The sequence below is a fragment of the Eimeria tenella genome, genomic scaffold (genome assembly GCF_000499545.2).
Source record: "Eimeria tenella Houghton genomic scaffold, Eth_scaff19, whole genome shotgun sequence".
NCBI lineage: Eukaryota > Apicomplexa > Conoidasida > Eucoccidiorida > Eimeriidae > Eimeria > Eimeria tenella.
Window position 1 is genome coordinate 246221 of NW_013541739.1, and position 24853 is coordinate 271073.

Below are 24853 nucleotides of genomic sequence, written 5' to 3' on the forward strand. Positions count from 1 at the left end.
GCATTTTAGTCAGGGCCGCAGAGGTTTGCGCCTCTGGTCCAAACAACCGATTAGGTGGGGACACTACTTGAGCGCTGTTCGTTATCGATTACGGCAGGGCAGCCCATATACACTTCCCAATCGTTCCATGCACCTCAGCCGCCTATGCGCATCCGGACAGTGTCATCGGACGGAACAGGTCTGCTGCAACGTCTCAGTGCCTAGACAGCGTTAGGCTCACTACACATATAGATGCGTGCAACATTTTAGTCGTGAACACGCAGAGGCCGGAGGTCAAAACAGGGAAACGAGAGAGAGCAAGGCAAGCAAACACATTCAGACAGGACAGCACCTTATAGGCTACAGATGGAAGGTCTTCTCGGTATAGCAGCAACATTAGGTGAAGTGCAACTCTTGGCGGCGCCGCGAATTTGAGTTCGCAACAGGCAATGCAGAGCTTCATACACTGCCAAGCAGTCCTCTAGACGAAGCTCAAAGTCCTAAACGCAAAACCGTAAACCTGATGCATGAAGCCTCATGCGCCTGATTTTCAAACAACGATTGTTGCGCACATGCATGATACGGATTCTCTCTGTTTGTACAGTACAGGACACAGAGACACAAGTCTGCAGCGGGAACATTACTTGGAAGGGTACAATGAGTTCTTGCTTATCTCCTACTACAATAGCCACGTGATATGCGACGCGGTAGACGTGGACTTCCTGCGCAAACACCAGATAATGTACACCCCAAGCCCTGCAGCCAAATCACACTGTAAACACCACAGCAGAGTCTTTGTATGCATGGAAAAGGCGAAGGCAAGCAACAAGCACGCCCAAACAAAGTAAATCAACCATGGCTTTAAGATCAATGCGCACGAAATTCATGCACCCGTGCAGAGAAGAGTAAGGCATGACAGCAATTCCGGTCTTGGCGTGCACACACACGTGATCTGCGCGTACATGCAAGCACCTACACCGGTTTTTCTACTCCCAAGCGGAGGGCAGCAGAGCAAGGATAGACCCTCGGCCCGGCAGTAAGCACATGCACGTGCAGGCATTGACGCTTTTGCGTGCACTGGCATGCACACATACATTCACTGACAGCATGAATACTGTTGTTTGCAGCTGCATGAACCGACTAGCATGCATCTGCGCATGGGTTGGCAAGATTAAGACACGCAGGCATTCTGTAACATGCATGCATGCGCTGCCTTGGAAATTCTAACCTCGCTGATGATTACGTCTTTGACTTGACTCATTGGTACAAATCGCCTAGAAGCTCCAAAGAATTTCTTGAAGCTCCACTGCACGCCGAAGTCGCCTATGATGGTCAGGCGCTCTACACAAAAAAATAAAAACAAGGAAGCAGCCTTTAAAATAAGTAATGAAACATGCGAGTCACTGAACTCGCACAGCAAGCACGGAGGCTTGCTGCTTGCATAAAACCAGGCAGCACAAGGCAACTGGCACTACACAAATCCACTCGATGTGCAAGCATCTGTACGTGAACAAACCTAGCAACATGCCATATGGGTTTTCTTTTGCATAATGAGATTAAGAAATGGTGTGCGAGCGGCTGCAGGAGGTCTTACACAAAAGCACGGAGGTGTACCAGTACATGCAAGCGTTCAAATTACAGTACACGCACAGCAATGCTTTCGTGCATCAGCCGGGAAGTCCACAGCCTCGCGCAGCATGCGCTGCATTAAGAAACTGCCCAAGAAATGTCGCAAGGGCATACAGTGAATGTAACTCCAAAGCAAATAACCCAACCGTAGCGGCGTGGACAAGGCAGATACACCTGCAGCAAACCACGAAATGGTAAAATATACCCTACTTGCCTTCTCGCACGCGCACAAGTGCAGCGATAGCATCAGCAACAGGAATGCAGCTGAAGAAAGCGCCTAATAAAAATACAACTTGAGGCAAAGGGCCCGTGATCGACCAACACTGCAAAGGCCACACAGCAGGCACAAACGCGCAAATGAACGCACACTCGGGCAGTAGAAGAAAACACAATAACCACAACAGCAGCTGAAGAAACAGCTCGAGACACGTACGCAGCAAAGAGCGGAGAATACCAGAGAGAGGGGAATGGCAGCACGCGCTACGCGCCACAGTTTGCCGTAAATGTTGCGACTAGGCCTGGAGCCTTTTTTTCCCCTTGTCCCTTTCTTTTTTGGTGCTTCTGTTGAAGAAGTTTCTGACTCATTGGCATTGCTGCTACTGCTTCTGCTGGGCTGCAGCTCCTGGTGCTCAGCTGCTGCAGCGTCTGCATCAATGGGGTCGCTAAAAGCCGCAAATGTGCGGAAGCTGCTTCGCCAGGGTGACGCCCAGAAGATACAGTCATTCCTCTTTCTTACTTGCATGCAAAGGCAGCAGTAGAAACTTCGGTTTTCCGGTGCTATTGTTGCAGCTTCCCAGCAGCGGCAACTGCTGCACTCCCTGACCGTCTCCTCCACTGCCTCTGTTAGCAAAGGGATTTTCTTGGTCCTGCTGCAAACTTTTAGTGCACGCTGCCGTAAGTATGAATCTGTTGTTACCGCTGCTCCTACTCGTGTTGCTGTTGGAGTCGTCCCTCCGCCTTGAGCACTTCCGCTGACCGGTTCACCAGTACAGGCGGGGCCCCTGCAGCAGCAGCAGCAGCAAGGTGACCCCCCCTTTTCCAGAGCCATTGTGGGTTTTTGAAGACACGTAGTGCCAAGGGGTACAAACTGAGAAGGCGCCTGCCACAACAACACCAGCAGATTCTACACAATCCCCTGGACGCTCCTAAGAGAAGACCCCACGAGCCAGGAGCTCAATGGGGCTCCAACACTGAACAGTTGTGGGCAAATTATGGGGAAGCCCCTTAAAAGGCGCGCACATTCCTCAGGATAAAGAAGAGTTGTCGGCGAGTCGTTTGGGGGGCTCTTCTGCGGTCCACACAGGATTGCACTTTGCAGTAGCTACAGTATGACTAAGTGAAATCCAGACACCTAATTTAAGCACTAAACAAAGCTATATCAAAAACAAGCTCAGATGGGGAGCAGGTTATGAACACCGCTTGCAGCCTTTGCTCCAGCACAGCCCTTCTCGGTGGCAACTGCTGGGGCTGATTGAAACTCCAACGCAGTGAATTGTTCGCATGAAATCTTAACTTTCCCATATATCGATACTTTCTGCTCAGCGCACTCGTTTAGACTAATGATCACCCTTATGAGGGATAGTGGTACTCGGATACTGTCGGCACTGTGCCGTGTGTACAGGTGCCCATGCATGCGTTTGCGTGTCTGGGATTCCGAGCGTTAAATTACCGGTGAAGTGAGCTATTACAGTGGATCTTTCAGCAGTTACTTGGCGAGACTTTCTCTCCTGCACATTCAAGCACGTCAGTTGCGACACTTTACTAGGATGGGACGACGGACGGGCAGGCTGACTCGTGAGTAGCATGGGAACTCAAGAAGACTCTGACAGATATTCAAGCACGTCAGTTGCGACACTTTACTACGATGGGATGACAGAATGGCGGGCTGACTCGTGAGTAGCTTGGGAACTCAAGGAGACTACGAGAGAATGAAGAGAAAGTCGAGGTAAAACAGGAGTGATACTGCTTTCCTCAGCTACAGCTGTGACGGTTGTACCCGCAAATGCAGCCTGCAGCAAAGCACAGAGCACTGTCGGCACAAAGCAAGAAGTTCCTCCCCACTAGATTACTTGGTCCCCCAGCTCATCCAATAATCCTTCTAGAACACTAAATCTGATTTTGGGACAAGGACGCTGTAAAGGTGTGCTAGACTACAGTAGTACACCATGCTGAATCCGCTGACGCAGGAGAGCAACAGCTTGCTGAAAGTTCAGACGCATCCATTTTCTCCAGTGTGTTTGGAAATCCACATATGACTTTGATCCAGAAGACGAAGCTGCAGAACTGGAGGTTGGAGCAGCTCATGGCAATGAGATAATACCTGGTGCGGCAGTTTCTTAAGCGTGCGCCTCAGAAAGTAAGGACTATTCTGCCTGTTGGGCGACGTATTTGGGACGCGGAAGTTATGGTCCTACGGCGAAAGTAACGGATCATTCAGAGTACGACCATAGGGATAGTGTAACCGCGTAGCACCCCACAATAGGCGGTAACTGTACCACAAACGGGCAGTCTTACATGCAGACTTACAGGGCAGGAATTGATTCCGGCACAGGTTAACAGCTCCCTATCAGAGTCGTTCGAGGCCCGCTTACACAAATTAGATTAAAGCCGTTAGAAGGAGATCTACGCGTAAGCAAAGGGTGGCCTGAACTAGATAAAGATAAGAGGACAGACGGCGTGAGTAAATTCACTAGCTGAGGAATCCAGTACTTCGACCGTTAGACTTTGTTGGTACGCCATGCCTAAGTACTGCAATGTGGTGCCCCCTAGCTATAAAATAATCTTTACGGGCCTGTAGGCATTTGCTGCTGCCGCAAGATATTTTGTAAGCATGAGCGCCTCTTGTTAGAGAAGGCTGTGCGGCTGGCATAGCTGTGCAATCTTGCAGAGAAATGTTCTTGAAGCTACGCCCAAGCCGTACAGTTCATGGATGAAACTTGAGCAGCATTGCGTGTGAGTCCTATGAATAATCAAGCTGGGTGAATTACTGGTCGCGACAGTCCCAGCCTCTAATGCAGAAGTGCTCCAAAGCAAATCGCACTGAAATTAAATTGGGCTGTCTGTGCCTGGATAACTTTTGATGCTTTCGTTGCCTGTCTACAGCCCGTTGGCCCTACATCCACTCCGATCTAATTGAATCCAGCGGAGCGGGCTGCACTTATTCTTCGGCCTGGTCAGGACGTGCTCCAGTTTCGTGTTGGATTTCTGGGCTGAGTATTTCTACGGCGGCAAACGCTCCGGAGCGTCGGCGATTGCGCATGTGAATCGCTAAGTTTCTTTCCCAGCACCACCTTGGTACCCCAGCACCACTTTGTGGACTCTGGTCTCTTATTTTTTCTGGCTCAAATGCAAAGGAAGTCTAATGCAGATTTTGGAACGTTTTCACGCGCAGCCACCAAAATTACAGCAAGGCCTTGTCAGCATGCTCCCCGGAAGCAGCTCACCTGCTTGGGGAACCTTAGGCGGAGGGGTTTAAGCCAGTTTTGCACTGGCTTTGCTGTGGATGAATATGGAAGTGGAGGCAGCTTTTTGTGCTCGCTGAGCACGTTCAAGGACCATTGTTGCAAGCACAGTCTCACTGATTCAGCCGTGCACACTGAGACACGAAGGTCTTACGTAGCTGCTGCTCCTGCAATATATGTCTAGGGAGACGCACATTCGAGATGTGAAGCGGAACAGAGAGAAAAGGCCCCTAACCACTATAATGACCAACACCTAGAAATGGCACTCATAGGACGCCAGTCACCGTCGGGGCGGGAGACTGCGAGCGGCAGCTTGAAATAGCGGTAAAGTGGACCAAGTAGAACATTTTTCGTTTTTTTCCTTCCTGTTTAGCATCTCGTTTCTTCAGAGCAGGACAACAGACATATCTGTCTTCCCCCAAGAAACAAAGCCGCGGAACGTGCGACGCCTACGTACTTTCATACTTGGGGAACGCCTTAGCATGTGGCGTCTACCCTCTTCTTTTCGCCAAAAATAGAAATGGCAGGAAAAAGCAGATGCTTAAAATCTCATATTAGGACCTTAACAAGATTAAATGGGCACTAAAGCACTTGACACGGAGAAGACACCCACCGCTGCCCCGCGCCCCCCACGCAGACCGGCTCAAATCCTTCTGCCATTTCCCAGTGATGTTCTGTAATTTTTTGCCCGTCTTACCTCTTCAATTAAACAGTTGAGCCAAGCAAAAAGGTGTGTATTCAGGGTTTGGGCAAAGGAGCTGGCTGTACAATCAGCCGTTCCAGGCGTGGAACAGCTGAGGTGTACGGGCTTCCACACTCAGGCTTTAGTATCTTTCTTTTGTATTTCACCCAGGAACGGCAGTTCCAACTAATTCTGTTTAACTTTACTTAAATAGCAAAATCTTCTTAGCTTTAGCCAGAGCAAGCGGGACCAACCGCCGCTGCAGCCTCACGCAGCTCTGCTGAGGTCAAGGGGATAACGTTCGCAGTCTCTGCTGCTGCTGTTGCTCCAGCCCTTCCTGCCACTCCTATATTTGGCTGAACAGGTTTTTTTTTCGTATCTCTGAGCTGAGAAAGACATTAGAAGGGTGAAGTGAGACTGTCTCCTGCAAGCCTTCAGGAGGTTTCCAGCGGCTCCTCCAGTCCTCTTTGGCAGAGCAGCAGCAGCAGCAGCGGCTGCTGCTGCTGTTGCTGCTGCAACAGCAACGCCGCCAAGAGCTCGCTCAGAAGGTGCTGTGGTGGAGGCGCCAACACTGACGAAGTTCGTAGGCCGGCACACAGAGCCCAGCTAACTACCTGGCAACAGCCGATGCCCTCTGCGCACCAAACTGCAGCAGAAGCAACACAACCAAAAGCGGCAGTTGCAGATTCTTTGTTGGTGCTCCGTTGTGGCCGTCAGTAAATGATTTTCCCGCAGCAACACCTGGGACGGGCGGGCACGAGCACTGTGGCAAGAGCATCCACCTCCGTTGCAATAGCAGCAACTGCTGTATAACGACAGGAGCAGCAGCATCAGCTGCTGCACCGGAAGTAGACACACATATTCGCGAGCATCAAATGAGTACAGGGATCCTTCAATCAGCCACGGGAATTGCTCTACTTGCAGTTGCCGCCATCTCCTTTCAGGCCATTGGCAGCAGCAGCAGAAGCAAGCAGAGCAGCGAATCCACGAACCTCATTCAGTTTAGCAACGCCTGAAAAGAATGGATTTCGGGAGCAATCCAGGTGATGAGGGGGAGGCTTTGCGGATTCTTACAGAGGCTCTGGATCGCCACAGACAGCAGCAGCTTCATGAGCAGCAGAAGCAGCAGCAAGACGAGGCATTGCAGAATGATGGAGAGTCTCATGGGAACCACTACGAGCAGCAGCAGCAACAGCAGCATGATCTACAGCAGCAACAACAGGAGCAGCTTACAGAGCAACCAGAATGGCAACCGCAGCAGCCGCAGTGCCAGCAGCAGCAAGAAAACACAGAGGAGAGCCTTGGAGCCCTTGGAGAACTGGAACGCAGACTTCGTTCGCTCGGTGTCTTTGCAGGGCAGCATTTGCGAGCAGTTCAGCAGCAGCAGCAGCAGCAGCAGCAGCAGCAGCAGCAGCTTCAGCAGCAGCTGCAGAGGGAGGATCTCCAGCAACAGCTGCAGCAGCAACTGCACCGACAGCTGCTCCAGCAGCAGCAAGAAAAAACGGCAACAGTTGCCTCTCTTACCCCTCCTGGCTTTGAGGAAGCTTTTCAAAACTATGGCACAATTGGCAGGCCCAATTTGCAGCAGCAACAACAGCAACAAGAGGATGCGCGGTTGCTGCAGCTGAAGCAGAGACAATTCCAGCAACAGCTGCTCCTGCTGCAACAGCAACAACAGAAACAGCAGCAGCAACAGCAGCAGCGAGGCACGGGGGAAGCACGACGCCGCGAAGTGCAACAGCCGTGGCTTGGGGAGGACGCCGACCTGCAGCAGCAGCTCTGGCAGCAGTACCTGCAACAGCAGCAACTGCAGCAGCAGCAAATGAGGCAGCAGTATCTCCAACAACGCCAGCTGCATCAGCAGCAGCAACAGCAGGAACAGCAGTGCTCGTTCCTGTCAGGCCTCGTTGATCAGCCGGACCCTGCTGCCTCTCGACAGCGGCAGCAACAAAAATCGCAGCGTTTTTTGCAGCAGCAGAAGCCCCAACAGCAACTTCGATTGCAGCAGGGGCTAGCGGGTGAGGGCTGTGCCTTAAATCCTGATGCTGCTGAGTTCGTTCCCTCACGTTTATTGCAGCAGCACTTACAGCAAGGTGTCGTTGAAAAAGCAGCAGCAATGCCAGCCAACATTCCTGCCGTACACCTCTGCTCTGTGGCAGATGTGGCGTGGGAAGAGGTTACTGTCTTGCAGTCGTCTCGCAGCGTCAGCAGCCTCGGGAACAATCTCTGCAACAAAAGCGCCCAGTATGCTGCGTGCTCATGTGGTTCGCTCTTCCGTTTACAAGCGCAAGGTGACACGTTCTCCATCTGCAAACTGGAAACTGGTAGGGGCTTGCTGCTACTTTGTAGAACTTGTTGTTCCTGTCACTGCTGTTGCTGGAGTAAGCTGTACGGAGTGTCTGGAGATAAATTTCATGATGGAGATGATTGCCCGTTCAGTAATTTGTGCAGGCCGCTGGTGGTGTATTTCGTGGTAGGGTTCAGTGCCACTGCAGCTATTTTTGAAACATTGAACAACTGTTGCATGACCATCTGCTCCACGAACGCGGCTTGGCGTTCTAAAGACACCTGCAACAAACCTGGCACCGTACATTTGCAGCTAAATTTTTTTTCGTGGTTCAGTGGTTGCTGGTGCTAGTATGCTTTTCTTCTGGGGGTTGTCACTGCAGCATCGTCGGCGGAGGGCCGGTGGGTGCTGCTGCCAGTCAATTCTGGCACAGGACCGCCTGTGCGCGAGGTGACATTTCTAGCGATATGCATGGGGGCAGCAACAGCTGGGCGAAAGGTCGCAGCGGCTGCTGCTAAAGATGCTACAGAAGCCGCAAAGCCAGAAAAGGTCTCAAGTTGTACAGACACGACAGCCAGTAGCGGAAATGGCGGAAGTAGCGTCACATCAAATATAAGCACTTCAAACATCAGCGACACATTAGGAGCAACAGCGGCACCATCAACAGCGGCGACTGCAGCTAGTGCAGCTGCTGATGGAGAGTGCGGAGAGGTGAAAAACAGCGAAACAGAAGCACCAGCATCATTGGCGGAGCTTCAGCTCAACGAGGAGCAAAAGGAGGAGCGTCTTGAAGAGCACATGCTGCCTCCTTCTCCGGTGCCGTGCGCGGACAACCACTTGTCCAGAAACAGCAGCAGTAGCAGCGGTACCAGCAATTTCCACGGATGCCGCCTTGCTGTTTTTTCTGGGCTCGACGCTACGGGGAGGCTTGAAGACGGCGGGATTAGTTTCTTTCACGTTGGTCCGTGCGTTAATGCGGGAATTTTTGCGGTTTTCTGACCACTACTTGTGCTTCTGCTTGTGCTCTGGCTTCAGCCATCACTTCTGGTGCATCTGCTAGATATACTGACGGTCTTTGCTTTGGCGGATGTGAATTTGTTTGTTTGCTGTGTACTGACAGGTCGTGGTGTCTGGGAACGACATCAGGTGCATTGGGGAGCATCCGCATCTCTGCAACAAGATCACGGGCAACAGGAAGACCGGCAACAGAACGAAGAGCAACAAGAACGGTCGAGTCAGACGTGGGTATACCAAGCTTCTTGCGACTCTCTCTTCTGCTTCAGCGCCATTTCGGTCGGAGGCAGCAGTAAGTACAGAATTTGCAACTGTATACGCAGCCCGTGCAGAAATTTCACTTAATGCCGTTGCATTCTTGTTTGCTGCGTATTTTTGCCTGTGCCTTTTGCATGCATCTCTCCACAACGACAGAGGATGTACAAAACAGATTGCTACAGTTGAACTTGAAGACATTTGTTCTGGAGCTGTTGTACACCTCCGCAGCGACAGCGGCACCGACGCAGCCACAGGTGCAGCGCCAGCAGGAACCCATCCCTCGAATCAACGCAGCGTTCACTGCTTCAGCGGATGGGAATTCGTTATACTTGTTTGGTGGCAAAGACAGCAGCGACCAAGGGACTAGCTTGAGGGATATCTGGAGCTTTGAAGTCAAGGAAAAGAGATGGAACTTAATGAAGCCCGGGGGGGGTTGGCCAGACTTTCCAGGAAGCAATGCGTGAGTACTTAGCGTTTCATGCTTTCTTTACCCACCAACTTCTATGCTTCATCTTCGTGCTCCTCTCTCTTGAAGCTTCTTAGGGATCTATCAGTATCTCTCCCCGCATGTTTCGTATCGCTCCGGACAAGCTTTTCTCTGCCTTTGTCTCTATCCATGTCGCGAAGTGCGTATCCTTTAGTTTGTTCATCGCTGTCCCCAGTATCCCTTAGTGGGGCAGTTGAGGTTCTGTGCCGTTGCCCCTTCCCCTGTGCCCATGCCATGTTGCTCGTATTATTCTTCCTTCGGAGCAGCAGGCTTCCGCAGACTCATTTTTGCTGCGCGTTTGTCTCCTTTCAGTGTTTGTCTCTTCTTCTTCCGCGACATTTTGATCCTGTACTGCCCTCCCCCCACTGCAGGTACACTGTTTGCACCTGCCGCTCTGTTGTTGCCTGCGGTAGCAGCCAGGAGAAACACACTCACGTTGCTTGTGTGCATGTACTGTGCTGCACTAAGGCGAGCCAATATGCGTGCACAGCCTGTAGCATTGCCTCGTGCGCTTTCGTGTTGTGCCTGTAGCCCTGTTTTGTATCTCTCTGTGGGACCTTCACTGGGCAAACATTTCACTCCCGGAGGCACTCGCCGGCGCAGCATCAAGCAAAGATGCATTCGCCGTGTGCAATCAGGAATACTTGTATTTGTTTTACGGACGAACAATAATGCCAGATGCTGCCATTTTCGGACAGCAAGCAGGAAAACAGGTGCAAGGCGGAAACAACAGCATCCCTCCCCTGGTGACGTCATCGATACATCGGCTGTCACTTGCGTATTTAGAGGAGGCTATCATTAGTTTCACAGAACACACGGGTGATGCTTCCTCGGAAACGGCAGCGGTTTGTATAGCTGGCCCTCCTGCTCTTGAAGACGGAAACAAGGACTCGCCTTCGGAGTCGGTGCAACGACATCAAAGACAACAGCAACAGCAGCAACATCAAGCGCTGTTGCAAATGCTTCAACATCAGGCTCGCAAATTAAGGATGCAGCAGGTGCCTACTTCTGCTGCGGATTCTCCATTCAGTGCTGAGCAGCAGCTACAGCAGCAAGTTCAGCTGCTGCAGCGGGAAGTGGAAGAACTACGGACTGAACGAAATTTGCTGCGGCAGCAGCTGCAGCAGCGCGAGGATGTTCTCTCAGCCCTATCGATAAAAGTGAGCTGCCGACATATGTTTTTCGTGTCGTATCGCTGTTTCATGGTATATCTCGCCTAACGCATTGAGCGGGCTGCGCACCGCCCCTCCATGCAGAGCGCCTTGCCCTTTCCGGACATATATCTGCCACTGCTCTTTCCTCTGTGTCGTACTTGCGTTGTAACGGCTGGGTTCCAGTTTAGCTTTTACGGGTACTTTTCTACGCTGATCCTGCCCATCAAGTGAGCGTCGGCGCGCCTACTGTCTTTCTGCTTTGTTCTGCTGTTTGTGACTCCTTTGGGAATTTGGGAATCTGGCACTCCTGTATGCTCTGTATGCTACCTATCCCTTAGTGATTCACACCCCATCGGTCTCTTCGACTATCAGCCTGTGATGTTGCTGCTCCTAAATATCAGGCCACGGCGGTGCTGCAGCAGCTTCGAGAGGAACGCAGCGCCAGGGAGCTACAGCAGCAGCAGCACGAGCAGCAGCAGCAACTGCTTCTCCAGCAACTGCGGGCCAGAGATGCGATGCTGCAACAGCAGAAGGAAAAGGTTGAGACATTTGCTGCGACTGTGAGGAGCCTAGGAGCGATGCCGCTCGAGTTCGACAGCTCCTCGTCTCTGATGCCAAGCAGTCTCTTTTCTGGTTACTTTGTTCATGGTTATCTTCCATGCGTCTTGTTGACGAAAATGTGTTTGCCTACATTACTCGCCGACTGTAATTATGTGCCATATTGATGCTACTATTTCCAGCATAATACTTTGCTCGTTTTGTGGTTGTGGGCGTGTCCTCGGCGTTGGTGCAGGCGCAGCAAGTGCGTCAGTGCTTACTTCTTCTGCTTCGGCAGAAGGAAGGTCATGGCGTTCATTCCACTGGAAGCGACGTAGACGGTAAAGCTAGGGCTTGCAGCGAGGAGCAGCAACAGCAATTGCAGCAGGCGCAACGACAACAGCAGCCCCAGCAACAGCCGCAGCCGAGGGAACTGCTGCACCAACATCCAAATGACCCCCACCAGCAGCAACAACAGCATCAGCAGCAGCATAAACAAAAACTCCAGCAGCAACAGCAGCTGCAGCAACAAGTAAAGCAACAGCATCATCTGTTGCAGCAGCATCCGCTGCAGCAACAGCAAGCAGAACACCAGCCCCAGCAACCGGCTAGGACAAGTGCCTGGCCGTCCTTCCCACCCACGGCAGCAGCTGCTGCTGCAGCTGCAAATTCAGCACCCCAAAGGCACCGCCGAAGGCCTCCTGGTAATTCGGCTCGCAACAGTGTTCAACAGCAGCTACAGCAGCAGCTACAGCAACAACAACAGCAGCAGCAGCTGCAGCAGCAGCATCGGAGGCACCGGAATCCGTTACCATGAACGGAACTTTCAAGCGGTATAGAGGGTTGCCTTTGTATTAAACAGAGCGGACTGTTACCGATGCAGCAGCAGCACCAACAGTAGTTGAACCTGCTGGAAGAGAACAGCGGAGCAAGCTGAACAGCAGCAGTGTCAATGTGTAATGTGCAGCATCTGCAGCAACAGCAGTAACATCTGAACAAGTAAAAGGTGAAGATTTCCTGGACTAGCTACTTGAGAGGGAGGCAGAGGCGCAGCAGCGGTTCGAGGTGTACAGACACCACAGTAGTGGGAGAGACAGAGAGTGTTGCCGTCCGCATCCCGCAGCAGGAACAGCAAGAGCCGATATGTGCACCAGCAGGACGAGGCGCAGCACTCCTTTGCTGCTAATCCTGATGCTGCTGCTTTGGTGGCTGTTGCTGCAAAGAAGGGTACCCCTCAGGTGCATTTGTACTGCACAAGTAGCTAGCGGAGCTCCAGAGGAGAGCTGACGCAACAACGTATGAGGATCAGCACATTTGAGTTCCTAGAGTTTGGCATATTAGTTGGCCTTCACTAGTTTTCAAGGACGCAAACGCTTGGCACCGAATATGTGGTGTCGTGCTCATTCGTGCTGCAGTTGCCCACCTTGTCCATCATGGAAAAGCACTTTCATGCAATAGCTGCTATTGCAGCTCGAGCAATAGGAGAGGCACCAGCAGTAGCAGCAGACGCATTAGAAGCAGCAGCAGCTACCAGACTGGCTGTAAATGTAAAGACGAGTTGTCGCGTACTCTGCAGAAGCAGTTCACTTGCTGCAGTTTCTGTATAGCAGGGGTAGCAGCTCCAGGGAAGCAGCTTTAGAACCCGAGTAATGGATGCGTGACAGTTGGTCCCCTTTGTTCATGCAGCGTTCAACTGCATGCCCGCAGACGAAGTAGGGGCCGCAGCACAAGTTCCTGCTGTTTCATCTACCGGGTGCTGCTGTTGCACTGGTGCTGGGGAAGAGTGGGCGGCATACGAGAGGTACACAGCCCAAACAAAGTCAAGTAGAGAGTCCCAGGCAGGGCGCATTGCCAGTGGAACGAAACTGAAGAGCACAGACGCATGCAATCACGCCACAGTTATCACGCTTTGTATACCTGTCTGGCAGCAACGGCAGCGGGAACGTTGCTGTACATACGGGGACAATGAAAACGCGGCATCTCTTCCGCATAAAGGGGATGTGGACGTAGCTGTCTTTTATGTCTTTTACTAGCCCGTTGCACCGGGAGAGGCCCTAAATACTTGCTAATTGTTGGCGCTACTGATACACCATTGAAGGCATTGAGCCCACCGGAAGTTGATAAGGTCCGACAGGGGCCACACAACAAGGCTAGCGACGTATATTTCTCTGAAATGACATCGCACAGCCTCGTAACCCTCACGGAGTGCAGCACGCAAATTCTCTGGAGGGTCGGAACTGATCCAACACCTCTGATGCTGTTGCTGCTGCTGCCCTTGCTGTTGTTGCTGCTGGTGTTGCTGCACTGTAGTTGGGGCGTCCTTGTCAATAACTTTGTCTTGAATTGCCCTCTGAGAGCCGGGTGAGCCAAGGATCAAGCAAAACTTCTGGTGCTCTCGTTCTTGCTGCTGCCGCTGCTGCTGTCGTCGCTCTTGCGCTAGCAGCAGCTGCTGCTCTAGCCTTTGCTGCTGCACGTAATGCTGTTGTACCTGCTCCTTCTGGACTGGAAGCTGTTGCTCTTCAAAAAGCCGAGTAAAGCTGAATCTGAGAACCGGAGTGAAAAAAAGAAAAGAAAAAGAACTAAAAGGCATGGCGACTATTTGAACGGCCAGCACCTGATACAGACTCAGCAGCCACAGCAAGCGACTGGCGCGGCTTCCTTGTTGTGTTTGTGCTGCTGCCGACGCTGCTGCTGCTGCTGCATTTGCTGCTGTATTTGCTGCTTTTGAGGCGCCAGAGACTGCAGCAGCTACACGTGCTGAAGCGCCAGATCGCCCGGAGCTCGTGACCTTGGGGTTTCCTCTGCTGCTGCTACCACCGCCACCTGCGCCGCTCGTGCTACTGCGCTTTAGTGCAGTATTGTGAGCCAGCATCGCCTCGAGCTTGTGATACATAGGTGTCAGTAGAAGAGCTGCAACAGAGAGGGCAAACACCAAAGTGCTTTAGCAGCTACAGCCTAGGAATTCTAGGGAGGGTAGAAAATGATTACAATATGTGCCCCTGTACTAAAAAAAATGGAGCACCCGTAGGGAGATGCAAAGAGCAAAAGCATGCTAGACATGCAGAAGGGCAGAGAACATAAACAGGGGAAAAACAGATAAGTTCGAGACAGTCCAGAATTTGCCGAAGAAGCGATAAACGAGGAACTGTCACAAGCATAAAATGAAACAAGAGAAAAAGGGACGAAAGCGGGTAGAAAGGCACACAGACGAAGGAAGCCGGCACGCAAAGCTACTTGAAAAGGTAAACATACTGCTACGGAGCTCAAAGCACAGTCACAACAAACCACACACACGAGGCAGGGATAGCACAGCAGGCACAGAATTTGACACAACTAGGCAACAAGCTGGCTTCACCATTAACTATCACTCCTTCGCAACCAACAGCCAGCGTGCGGCCCGCATCGATCTGCCGCAATGTGCTGCTTAGGGTTGGAGGAACCTGCTCTGCCCCGCAACCTTGCAGCTCTCGTGGAGGCTGCTGCTGTTGCTGTGGGTCCAACTCCTGTTGCGCTTGCTGCTGCTGTTTGTGGGCTTGCGTGTGCTGCAGGTGTTGCGCCATGATATCACTGGCGGAAAATAGTAGCAGCGCAGCAACTGCGTTCAGCAGCACATCTCTCTTCAGCCTGCTGCTGCTCGGAATAGGAGCCCATAGAGCTACAGATATTCCCAAGGGCAGCCGGACAATCCGCTCTTTTTCTCTCTCTTTTTGTCTCTCCTTCTGCTTTTGACGACTGCGCCTTCCCACGCGGTGTTGCACTAGGCGCCACAGCCAGGAGTGGCCATCCTTGTGTGCTACTCCCATCCCTGCCACTGCTGTGGGTATTGCTGCTGCAGATACCGGGGCTGAGGTGCCCGAAGATGGGGAACAGGGGCAACTAGGCTCGCCTTGAGGTGCAGCAGCAGAAGCAAATTTAGAAGATAGAGGGTGAGCGGAACACTGATATAACTTTCGCCCCCGAAACTGCTGCTGCATTTGCATATGCAGCACGGGCAACAGCAGGACATTAGGTTCGCGAGTCCTAATAGGACAGCAAGCTAGAAGTAGGCGGCGCCTATTGCCTGGATCATGTCTTCCGACAGCAGCAACAGCAACAGTTGCTAAAGGTACTTTGTTTGAAACCTCTCCTACTGCTACCAGTAAGCGGCCTTTGGCAGCCTCTACTGGGTTAGCAGCGGCGGCCGCTTCTGCGACCCTGCTGTACGGCCGCAGGCGGCCCCACATCTCAGTATGCCGAAGCCTTGCTCAGATGCAGATGCAGAAACGCACAGCGACAGCTGCAGCATCTGTTTCCGTCGCCAATGCAGGGCTTGAGAAATGTGTGCGAGACAATCAACGGCAGCTGGCCACCGGTGGCGGCCATAAGCTTCTGAGGCTCATCTTTATACGCGTTAGAGGCAAAGTGCGCAGTCCACCACGCGGCAGCAGCAGCACCAGCACGTGCTGCTTATCCTCCTAGTGCCTCTGGCAGAACTTCTATCGTCCTCGCCCGCACGTTTCCCACGTTGTGTAAGACCTGCATAGCATGGCCACCTCCCAGCCGCTGCTACAGCATATGCTGAAGCAGTGGAGTCGCAAAGCCACCAAAAGGGATATGTACAGTTGAAACTTCTTTTGCCCCTTTCCGCCACTTTTGTATTGCAACGACAGTCCCCCCGCTGCTTCCCGTGCCCTTGCGGCTGCTGCTGCTGTTGCGTTAAGTGTTACTGGCGCTACCTGTGCAGCTCGCTAATTTCCTGCTTCCAATTATAACTCCTCCGCTAGGTAAGTGTATGTGCGAATCACTCTTGCCGGTATCCAGCCCAGCGTTTAGTACGCAGCAGGAACGCCAGCAGCAAGAAACGGCTGCTGCAGCAGCAGCCGACCGGGGTTGCACTCTCTGTTGACTGGGGAAGGCGCGATCCGCCCTCTCTTCGCTGTGTTACAAAGAAAGTGAAAAAGTTTCTTCGCATTGCGCGGTACGCTTGTGCACGTGTGGGGCCTGCTGCCGCTGCTGCGGCTGCTGCAGCCGATGACGGCGATCACTGAATCGTCGCTGAGGGCCCTTCAAGGGACCCTTTGCAGTATGGCAGCAAGAGACGGCAGACGTACTGTGGCGCTGAATTAATTTGTTTTTGCTTGTGTAAATAATGGCAGATAATAAAAAGACACTGCAAGTACACAAGCGGATCTATTTCAAGCAGGGAGAGGGTCCCCCTGCAGCTCCCGATGCTCGCTAAGAGGGGTCTGGCCGGGGCCCTAGGGCGCAGTCTCAGGCGTGTATTCAACTTGGGATGAATTTGGCGCCTGTTTCACTAAGAAGTGTGGCCATGTGTAGGGCGGGGCCACTTCCGCGCCTCGGCACTAGCGCTGCGCAGTCTATATGCAGGAGCAGGCCAAGGGCATCAGGACACAGCAGACGAGCTGCGGCACATGGATCAGCGGGAGCTCATCCAAAGCCAGAAACAGCAAACATGGCTTTATCAATAACAGCCACAGTGGCAACACATGATTTTGTGGTCACTAAGAGACGCTTCCTTCAGTGCTCCTTCCAAAGATCCTGTCGAAGGTTGTGTGATATGGCTGCAGTTGCGGCTGCTGCTTTTACTTCTGATCGCGCCGAAGCCCAGGATTTATCTTGGATGCGAGCAACCATAACAATCCAGCAGAAGCAGCAACGCAAGGAACGAGCCCTGCGAGTGCTGCAGCAGCAGCAACTGGATTGGGCGCCGCATCGGCCCCACTATCTAAAGGCTTTTGCTGCCCCTCCAGAGTCGGACGCGATAGCGACATTCGTTGTCGCTACTACAGTGCGAGCAACAGAGACAACAGCTGCGGACAGTGCACAACTTCCGGTAGAGGCAACGGCAGGAGCAGCCACAGGACGTGCGGACAACAGCGTAGACGCTGCGAACAGAATTGAAAATGCGTATTTAAGAGGAGACTGCAGTTGCCTCGCGGCTGTCGCCTCAGAGCAGCTGCCGCTTCTGGAGCAGCCGCAGCGACAAGGATCGAGCTTGCTAGCCCCTGCGCTGCTGCTCCTGTCTTTGCTGCGCCCCCCGCAGAGAGACCACCGGATACAGCGTGTCGTTGTTGCTGTACGTGAAGCAGTGCAGCAGCAGGAGCAGTCGCAGTTACCATCTGCTTTCACGCCTGGCGAATGTGCGGCTCTCATTTGTGCCTTTGGGAATTTGGGTGAGCTACTTTGCGTCCAGAGAGTCTGTAAAGGCATTAGCTGCCAATGCAGCCGATCCTTCGCGGACGGCATGCTGGTTCAACTTTGCTGTATGCTTATGCTCGAATTTGCCCGTATTTTTGGGTGTCTGCCAAGGAACAGGTTTGTCTAGTTTTGCCTGAGAGTAGAGGTTCCCGCTGTCAGCGTCATTCAGTTCCCTTTGCTATGTCTAAGGCTTCTGTCTTCCTCAGGAATGCCGGCTACAGCAGAGTGCTTCATTCCTTGCCTTGCAGAGTCACCATTCGGGGGCGAAGCTGCAGCTTCACTAGCGCGTCTTCTTGTCTCCATCAGAAGGTGCAGCAAGTTCTCTTCCTCTCCGTCCGCTCTATTCCGCTTCTGCTCTTTGCTTTTCTCCTCTTTACATCTTGTGCCGTGCATTGCCGCTTCTTTGTGACTCCTAGAGCCTGGATTTCTCTTCAGCTATCAGCCTCAGAAATCATTTGCCTCTGCATATCTGTATTTTTCTCAAGGTCGCTTCTATTCTCGTTTTGTAGCCCATCTAATCTTCTGGCAGTCAGTGCTGCTCTCCCCGGCTCTTGCGTTTGTTGCACATTTTTTCTAACACCTGTGAGCGCTTCTTGCTGGACGATTTTCGCGTTGCGTCATTTTTCAACGCACGTGTTTAGATCCTTCGGTTTGAGGTGGCTGTGTTTGCATTCTCCGGTGCTCGGTGTCTCTCTCCGTCTGCGCTCATAAATTTTCATATATACTATAGTTTCAGAAATCTCTTGCTGCGGAGTTGTCTATCTTTAAGCTTTCCAACTTGCCCCTACTTCTTTGTGCACTTTTGCCGCTAGTGCCTCTCTCTCACTGCCCCTCGCTCTTTCTTCCACTGTTTGGCTACGGTGACCTTCGCTGAGGTTTCCGTTTGAGCTGCTTCCCTCTTGGCCTCGTTGCTGCTGTCAGGGGCTATCAGGGACTCGGTCAGATTCGAAGTTGCAGCAGCTCTAAAACGAAGTGTCACCACTCATCTGCTACTGTTTCCTGCAGGCAACGTCTGCTGCGGCCACGCGGCTTTGCTGCTGTCCCAGCTTCTGCTGCCACGTTGGTTGCTCCCTCTGAAGCATTTCCTTTGCTTCATCGTCTCCTTGAGTGCCCTGATCTCTCTCCTAGAGTGCGTGCACAGTATATCAGCCTTCTCAATTTCCCCTCTTTGCATACTAAATTACCTGCCTCTGTCTCCCGAGTAGTTTGACCTTTTACTGTTTTTTCTTCAGTTTCAGTGTTTTGCCCCGTTCTGTTCTCTATTTGAGTTGGTGCTTTTAGTGTTGTACATGGGCGTTTGTCTACCTCCCCTTAGATTTAACAATTTTTGTCAAGTATCGGCGGGCGTCAGCTTCCATTTGCAGCATTGTGCTCGCTTTTGAGGCATTCGATTTGCCGCTGCGGTGTGTTTACTCGCTGCAGCAGAGCTGTTGTGTGCTCCAAGCGGCAGCCTACGCAGCGTTTTTTCCTCAACAGGTTTCTCTGTTGCTGGTTCCTGCGTGCTCAACGGCACAAGCGGCTGTTTCAGCGAATGCGGATTCGGCAGCAACAGCACGAAGATGTAATGGCAGCATTTCCTCACCTGCCCCTGTTTACCTTGAGACTCTTCCGGGACAGATTGAAACTACGGATACACCGGAAAGATTAGGACTAGCGACTAGAATCACGGCAGCAACTTGCAGAGTCGCAGAAGCTCTCAACAGTAACCGCGAAACATCCGGAAATGAAGAGGCGCTATCAATTGAAAGTATATTTCGCTTTGCAGAGGCCCTGATGCTAAGAGACATATCTTTTGTTGCTCAGCTGAACCTTCTTGCTTTGCAACAGCAGCAAACACAGGATTGCCAGAAAGAGCAGGGCCAGCCTCACGAGAAGGACTGGCAGCGGAAGGAACATCAGCAAGTGCATCAGGTGTTCGCTGCGTATAAGAAGGAGTTAGACGAAATTATCGGGCTATTGCTGAACTCCATATTAAGACAACGAAAAGATTGGGGCCTGTGTTTGCTGGAAGAGTTTCTTTCTTTCTTCATTGCCCTATTGCGCCTTCTCGGTATTGGCAACCCGGAGAGGCTTGCACTTGCTGCTACACTGAAGGATAGCAGAGGACAGCAAAAGATGCAGCAGCAGGAGCAACAAACGTGGCGGACGTTGGAAAAAGAACCGCTCGGACGTAATGTGTATGCTGGTTTGAGTAAGCGCCTTTAAGTGCAGCTGATGTTTGTGCTGCTATTCATGCTGCCTCCGTGCCATTTTGACACATTTTGCATTTGTCCGTGTTATCAGGAGACATATGGCTCCATCTGTCGGACGGCAGCAGCAACAACGGGAGCAACACGAGCCTGACAGCAGCCGCTTTGCATCTGCGCGCTGTTGCTCTGCTGTGTAGCAGCACCGAGACCTTAGATCTTATGCCTCTTACTGAGGTGCCTTGTGGCGTCGCAGCAGCAGCTGCAGCTGCTGCTTCCCCGGCAACTTCTTTTGGGATAGATATGGAGGGGTGGGGGCAACAGCAACTGTTGCAGTGGCAGCTAGCCGCAGCGGCGGACTTCACTCCTATCCCAGTGGCTGCAATGCAGCAACAACAGCGCTTCGATACTTATGTCTACCTGGCACAGCAGAAGCAGCGTGCTGCTCAGCTCCAAGCTAGGACTGCAGCGTTGCTGCTGCGCCCCACCACAACTGCAGAGGACGTGGTTGCTTCTGAAGCAACTAGCTCAGCCGACACACCAACAGTAACAAAAGCGGCAAGGCAGACAGCAGGAGCAACAGCAGTGCCCGATGAACAAGCAGTGGTAACGGTATCTCCTCCAGAAGAAGTTGGACTGCGTTTGCCTGCGCTGCTAAGAGAAGCTACGGAGTCGATTTTCCGCTTCTCCACATCTGTCTCTCCAGTTGCATTGCTCGTGCTGCGGAGCCTTATTGCACTCAATAGGTGAGCTCTAAGGCTTACGGGCACATGACTGTGTCTTTTCATTGCAAATGTGCATTAGCAGCTGGTCTGGCGTCACCAAGAGCGGCCAGGGAAACGTCATGAGCGTCCAGAATAGAACCACCATCAGCAGCCACCGCAATGCAGTCGGGGTGCCGATAGGGTGCGCGAGCGGTTGTGCTTCCTCACATACCGGGCTGAGTTTTCTTGTGCCTTCGTTAATGTGTCTATGCATAGCCTGCAAATACAGAGCCGTGCTCCGCTCTCAATTCTGCAGCAGCTTACAGAAGCCTGGGAGCTGCTTCTTACCTGCAGCAGTGAAGAACTTCTGCAGCAACAAGAGGCGGCAACAGCAGCAGCAGCAACCTTCCGAGCTTTTGCTCTTCTGCACCTCTACAGAAGCATGCAGTGGCAGAAGCTCGCGTTGCTTAAGCAGCTTCGGCAACGGCAGCAAGACTGTTTGAAACACGATCAACAGAAGCACGACTTGCAACAGCGGTTGCAGCAAGAAGAAAGGCTGCGGCATTCTATAAGACAGTTGCGCCGGTCTATGTTTTCTGTCCGTTGGCAGCAAATTACGCTCTTGGATTCGCTACGTAATTTGCACCGCGAGAGACGGCCACCGAAAGAGACTGCTGCAATTCTCGTGGCGCTTGCCGCTGTCAGCATTCCCACATAGTCTTATTGTGTTCTGTGGCATATGCTTGTGCAGCATTGATCCCGTAACTTTACTTGAATGCGTTGCCGCACCATTCTTCGTTTATTTTCTGCGGTTCCGTTCTTGTTCGTCAGACTGCCTCTTTGTGCTTCCTTTCCTCCTCTTCCCTGAGAATTCTAACATGGCTTGTATGCACTTTTTCGTGCGTTTGCTTTTGTTATTGTCTGTTTTCCATGCCGCTTGCTAGCTCCTTTAGCATTTGCTCTGTTATTTTATCGTATTCAGCTCTGCCTACCGTTCCATGTCTCTCCTTGCACCGTTTCTTCCTTACTTACACCTGCATATCTGTCCCTCCCACTGCGATGCCTTAGGGTTCGTTGCTACGTCCAGCGCATGTGAAAGTGTTAACACCGTCACTTCTGGAGGGACTCCAGGGCAATCAGCAGCAACAAGAGCAGCCGCTGCTACACCAAAAGGAAACGACAGCAGCAGTTATCTCTTTGCTTACTCTTAAGTGTCTTCTTCCAGAAGGATCTGTCCCGGAGGAGTTACTTACGTATGTGCTGCATGCGGCGAGGGATGCAGCAGCGGCGCTGCAGCCACGAGAAATTGCTGTGGCTCTGTACAGCCTGCGGCCGCAGACTCACAAAGGGCTGAGCTTGCAGGCGCTGCTCCCGTTGCAGGACTTGCGGAGGCGATTGCTGCAGCAGTCAGCATTCCTTTTGCCTTATTTTCTGCCTGAGGATCTTCTTGTTTTTCTGGCGTCTGTGGAAGATGCTCCTCCGGAGCTGATGCGACAAGCTTTTGGGTTTATGTATACAGCAATCCCTTATTACACTCCCCAGCAATTAGCATCAGTAAGCCATTACTTCCTTGACTGCCTTCTACGACGAGCTTTTGCATGATTGAGCCCGAACCCATTGTTTCAACACCAACTGGTGCCCCTGTCGCTGCCGTTGCTGTTGCATTTTGTAGTGGATTTTGCCGTCTCGTCTGCAGCGCAGTCTGCTGTGACCACCAAGCTTAGAGTTTGACGCCTTCCCTTTGTATTCGCAGGCATTCATTCTCTTTTGCAAAAGTAATGTTCGCGACGCGCGTCTCCGTCTTCGACTACTGCTTCAACTCCTAGCTTATGTTGATGCCCTGTCTCCAACGGTCAGCACTTGCATTGCCTCATCACAAATTCAAGCTCATTAAATGGCAAATTCTCCTTCAACCTCCATATGTATATTTGTTAATCTCATGAAGTGACAAATTCTCCTTTCACCTCTGTGTTTGTGAAGCTGCTGCTTTGAAGTTGATTCAAATGGATATTTTTCGCCAAGTGTTTGGAGCATGCAGAAGACATTCTCAGCCTTATGGCTCCGTGTGCCTCTGTACACAGTCGCTGTGCGGAGTGGCAGAGGCCCTCGCAGGCACAGATTTGTTCGGTAGTATGCCGCGCCAGCTACCACCAACATACGTGACCTGGAAGTTGGACATGGAACAGGGAGAAGAATCAAAACCAAGAAGAGAGAAGAGCACGGCACAGACTACTGAAGACGCAGGAAACAGCCACGAGGCCTCCCTGCAGCAGGAGTGGGCGAAAGACCTAGTACAGGCTATTTTCAACCGTTCTGTTGGCATTCTTTCTGGTTCGACGTGGCACTATGGCACTGCAGCAGCAGCAGCAGCGGCAGCTGCTACTGCACGCCTTCTGTGCTGTTGCGCCGCACTTCCAGTAACAGAAGAACATCAGAAGATACTGAAGAACGTTCTGATGCAGCCGCCACCAGGGCAGCTCCATATTAAGCAACAGATGATGCCTGCAAAGACAACAAAGTCGCAGACAAAATCGCAGCCTCGTCGACCAACTGCACGCTTATTGTGGATGTTGAAGCCAAGGCTGCTCCTGCAATTGCTGCTAGTCGAGTTGCATCAATGGCAGCTGCAGCAGCACGAGAAAGCCCGAGATTTTGTCTTCGGTGGAACTCTCTGTGGGGCGCTGAGAAGACATCTACAGGAGCTTAGCAGTGCGCTGAGTGCATATATTGTGTTGCTGAACCGCTTTACTTATGTCTGCTTGCTTGCTGTGCCTTTTGGCTCCTCGGTGTTTCTTCTGTCTTTTGTTGTTTCTCAGTTGCCTTCTGTCCTTATAACTGGGTGTATTCGCTTATGGATGCCACGTGTTCACGTTGTTCTCTGCATTCATTGCTTCAAGGTACTAAACTGCGAGTCTTGCCTCTTTTCTTGTCGTTTCTCCGTGCTTTCCACAGCCGAAGATCTGCTGTCTCTTTTGGCTGCATTGCATGCGACGGGGTTGCCTCCTCGAGAAGGTAAAGCTGCAAGGGGCACGGCTGAACCTTGTTTTGCAGCTGTTGCTGCTGTTGCACTTGCTATAATCGCTTTCTCTGTGACTCGTTATGTCTGTTGTTGCTGCTGATGCTGCTGTTCAGGACTGCGCAGAGAGGAGCTGGCCTCAAAAGGCTATCTGCCGCTCCGGTTTTGTTGGAAGCTGGGCAGTCTCTTGAAAAGGGATATAAATAACTATAAAATATGCATGCATACTTTGTCTGCGAATGCATTAGCCCTTGTACGCCCTGCAGGCAACCATATTCCCTTCTATGTATCTGCTTTGATCCTGACCGCCTGTAGCCATGATATAACCGCATCCATTCTTGTTCATGCTGTTGTTGCTCTTGCAGCATTTCCTTGGTGTCTGGACGCGGCTGTCGGCAAGGACGCAAGCAGCTATACTTGCACGGTTGGAAGAGCACGACCGGAGGAGACTCCCACTGCCGCCCGCAACAGAGCGCAAGGTCCGTTTCCCTTCCTGATGCAGCAGCATAACTGCTATAGCTGTTGATGAAGTTACTGGCCATACCAACCCCAAGGCCGCTGTTTGGTGTTACAGTAACTTCGTTTTTTCGTCATTCATTTGTGGTTCGTATTCGGTGGGTGTGTTAATTATGTGTTCTTTGTGTGTAATGTTGCTGCAACTGCCATGATTGCTGGTGTGCCGCTATGAACGCAGCGCACAACACCCTCACGACTGCGTGTAAAGAATCTGGCTCTTGTGAAGCCAAGAGACAGAACACCAGGAGCTCCTTCCCTGCTGCTGGTACAGCGGCAGCTGCTGCCAAGCCAGTTGCTTACCCTTGTTGCTGCGTCTGATATTCTTTCGATGATGGAATATGGAAAGAATCTTCATGGCAATGCAATATGTCGTAGGGTTTTCCGCTGGCACTGCAATGACTATGCTTTAAGTTTCAGCGTGTGCTCCTCATATCTTATGCTTTTCTCGCTGCAGGTGCCTGGGGAGAAGGACGAATTGAAGGCGCCAATGCCCATGTTCCCCACTAAAACAGCAATAGAGCTGTTTAAGGAGGTGGTTAGTCGCTCATAGCTCTGTTGCAGCCCCAGAACAAACTCGTGCATAGTAAAAGTTGTAGAACAGGTAGAATGGCGACGCCGGCAATGCATCTGCTGCACCTGCAGCACCTGCAAGCTGCAGGAAAATTTTTTTTGTTTCTGGCCATAGAACAGACCGGCTGGAGGGCCCTGTAGCATTAAAGCTGTGGTAGCGCCACCTTTGACGTGG

General features: G+C 51.9%; 5 protein-coding genes across 5 annotated transcripts; 3 read left to right on the forward strand and 2 right to left on the reverse strand.

Moving 5' to 3' along the window:
* Positions 1-332: 332 nt before the first annotated feature.
* ETH_00007885 (uncharacterized protein) lies at positions 333-2656 on the reverse strand (the record flags this gene model as incomplete). The annotated part of the gene is made up of 5 exons (XM_013374060.1): positions 333-479; positions 624-701; positions 1208-1320; positions 1823-1931; positions 2042-2656. The coding sequence occupies 5 exons, from the start codon at positions 2654-2656 to the stop codon at positions 333-335; spliced, it is 1062 nt and encodes a 353-aa protein (XP_013229514.1).
* Positions 2657-6772: 4116 nt separating this feature from the next.
* ETH_00007890 (uncharacterized protein) lies at positions 6773-12305 on the forward strand (the record flags this gene model as incomplete). Its single annotated transcript, XM_013374061.1, has 8 exons — positions 6773-8075; positions 8421-8999; positions 9159-9344; positions 9467-9770; positions 10110-10168; positions 10329-10957; positions 11353-11511; positions 11745-12305. The coding sequence occupies 8 exons, from the start codon at positions 6773-6775 to the stop codon at positions 12303-12305; spliced, it is 3780 nt and encodes a 1259-aa protein (XP_013229515.1).
* Positions 12306-13166: 861 nt separating this feature from the next.
* On the reverse strand, positions 13167-15291 carry ETH_00007895 (mpv17 / PMP22 family domain-containing protein, putative; the record flags this gene model as incomplete). Its single annotated transcript, XM_013374062.1, has 3 exons — positions 13167-13353; positions 13600-14398; positions 14844-15291. 3 exons carry the CDS (start codon positions 15289-15291, stop codon positions 13167-13169), a joined length of 1434 nt encoding a protein of 477 aa, XP_013229516.1.
* Positions 15292-17045: 1754 nt separating this feature from the next.
* On the forward strand, positions 17046-22178 carry ETH_00007900 (uncharacterized protein; the record flags this gene model as incomplete). Its single annotated transcript, XM_013374063.1, has 7 exons — positions 17046-17661; positions 17935-17995; positions 18692-18815; positions 18968-19856; positions 19970-20618; positions 20853-21276; positions 21645-22178. 7 exons carry the CDS (start codon positions 17046-17048, stop codon positions 22176-22178), a joined length of 3297 nt encoding a protein of 1098 aa, XP_013229517.1.
* Positions 22179-22579: 401 nt separating this feature from the next.
* On the forward strand, positions 22580-24426 carry ETH_00007905 (uncharacterized protein; the record flags this gene model as incomplete). The annotated part of the gene is made up of 3 exons (XM_013374064.1): positions 22580-23588; positions 23958-24071; positions 24287-24426. The coding sequence occupies 3 exons, from the start codon at positions 22580-22582 to the stop codon at positions 24424-24426; spliced, it is 1263 nt and encodes a 420-aa protein (XP_013229518.1).
* Between the last annotated feature and the right edge of the window lie 427 nt (positions 24427-24853).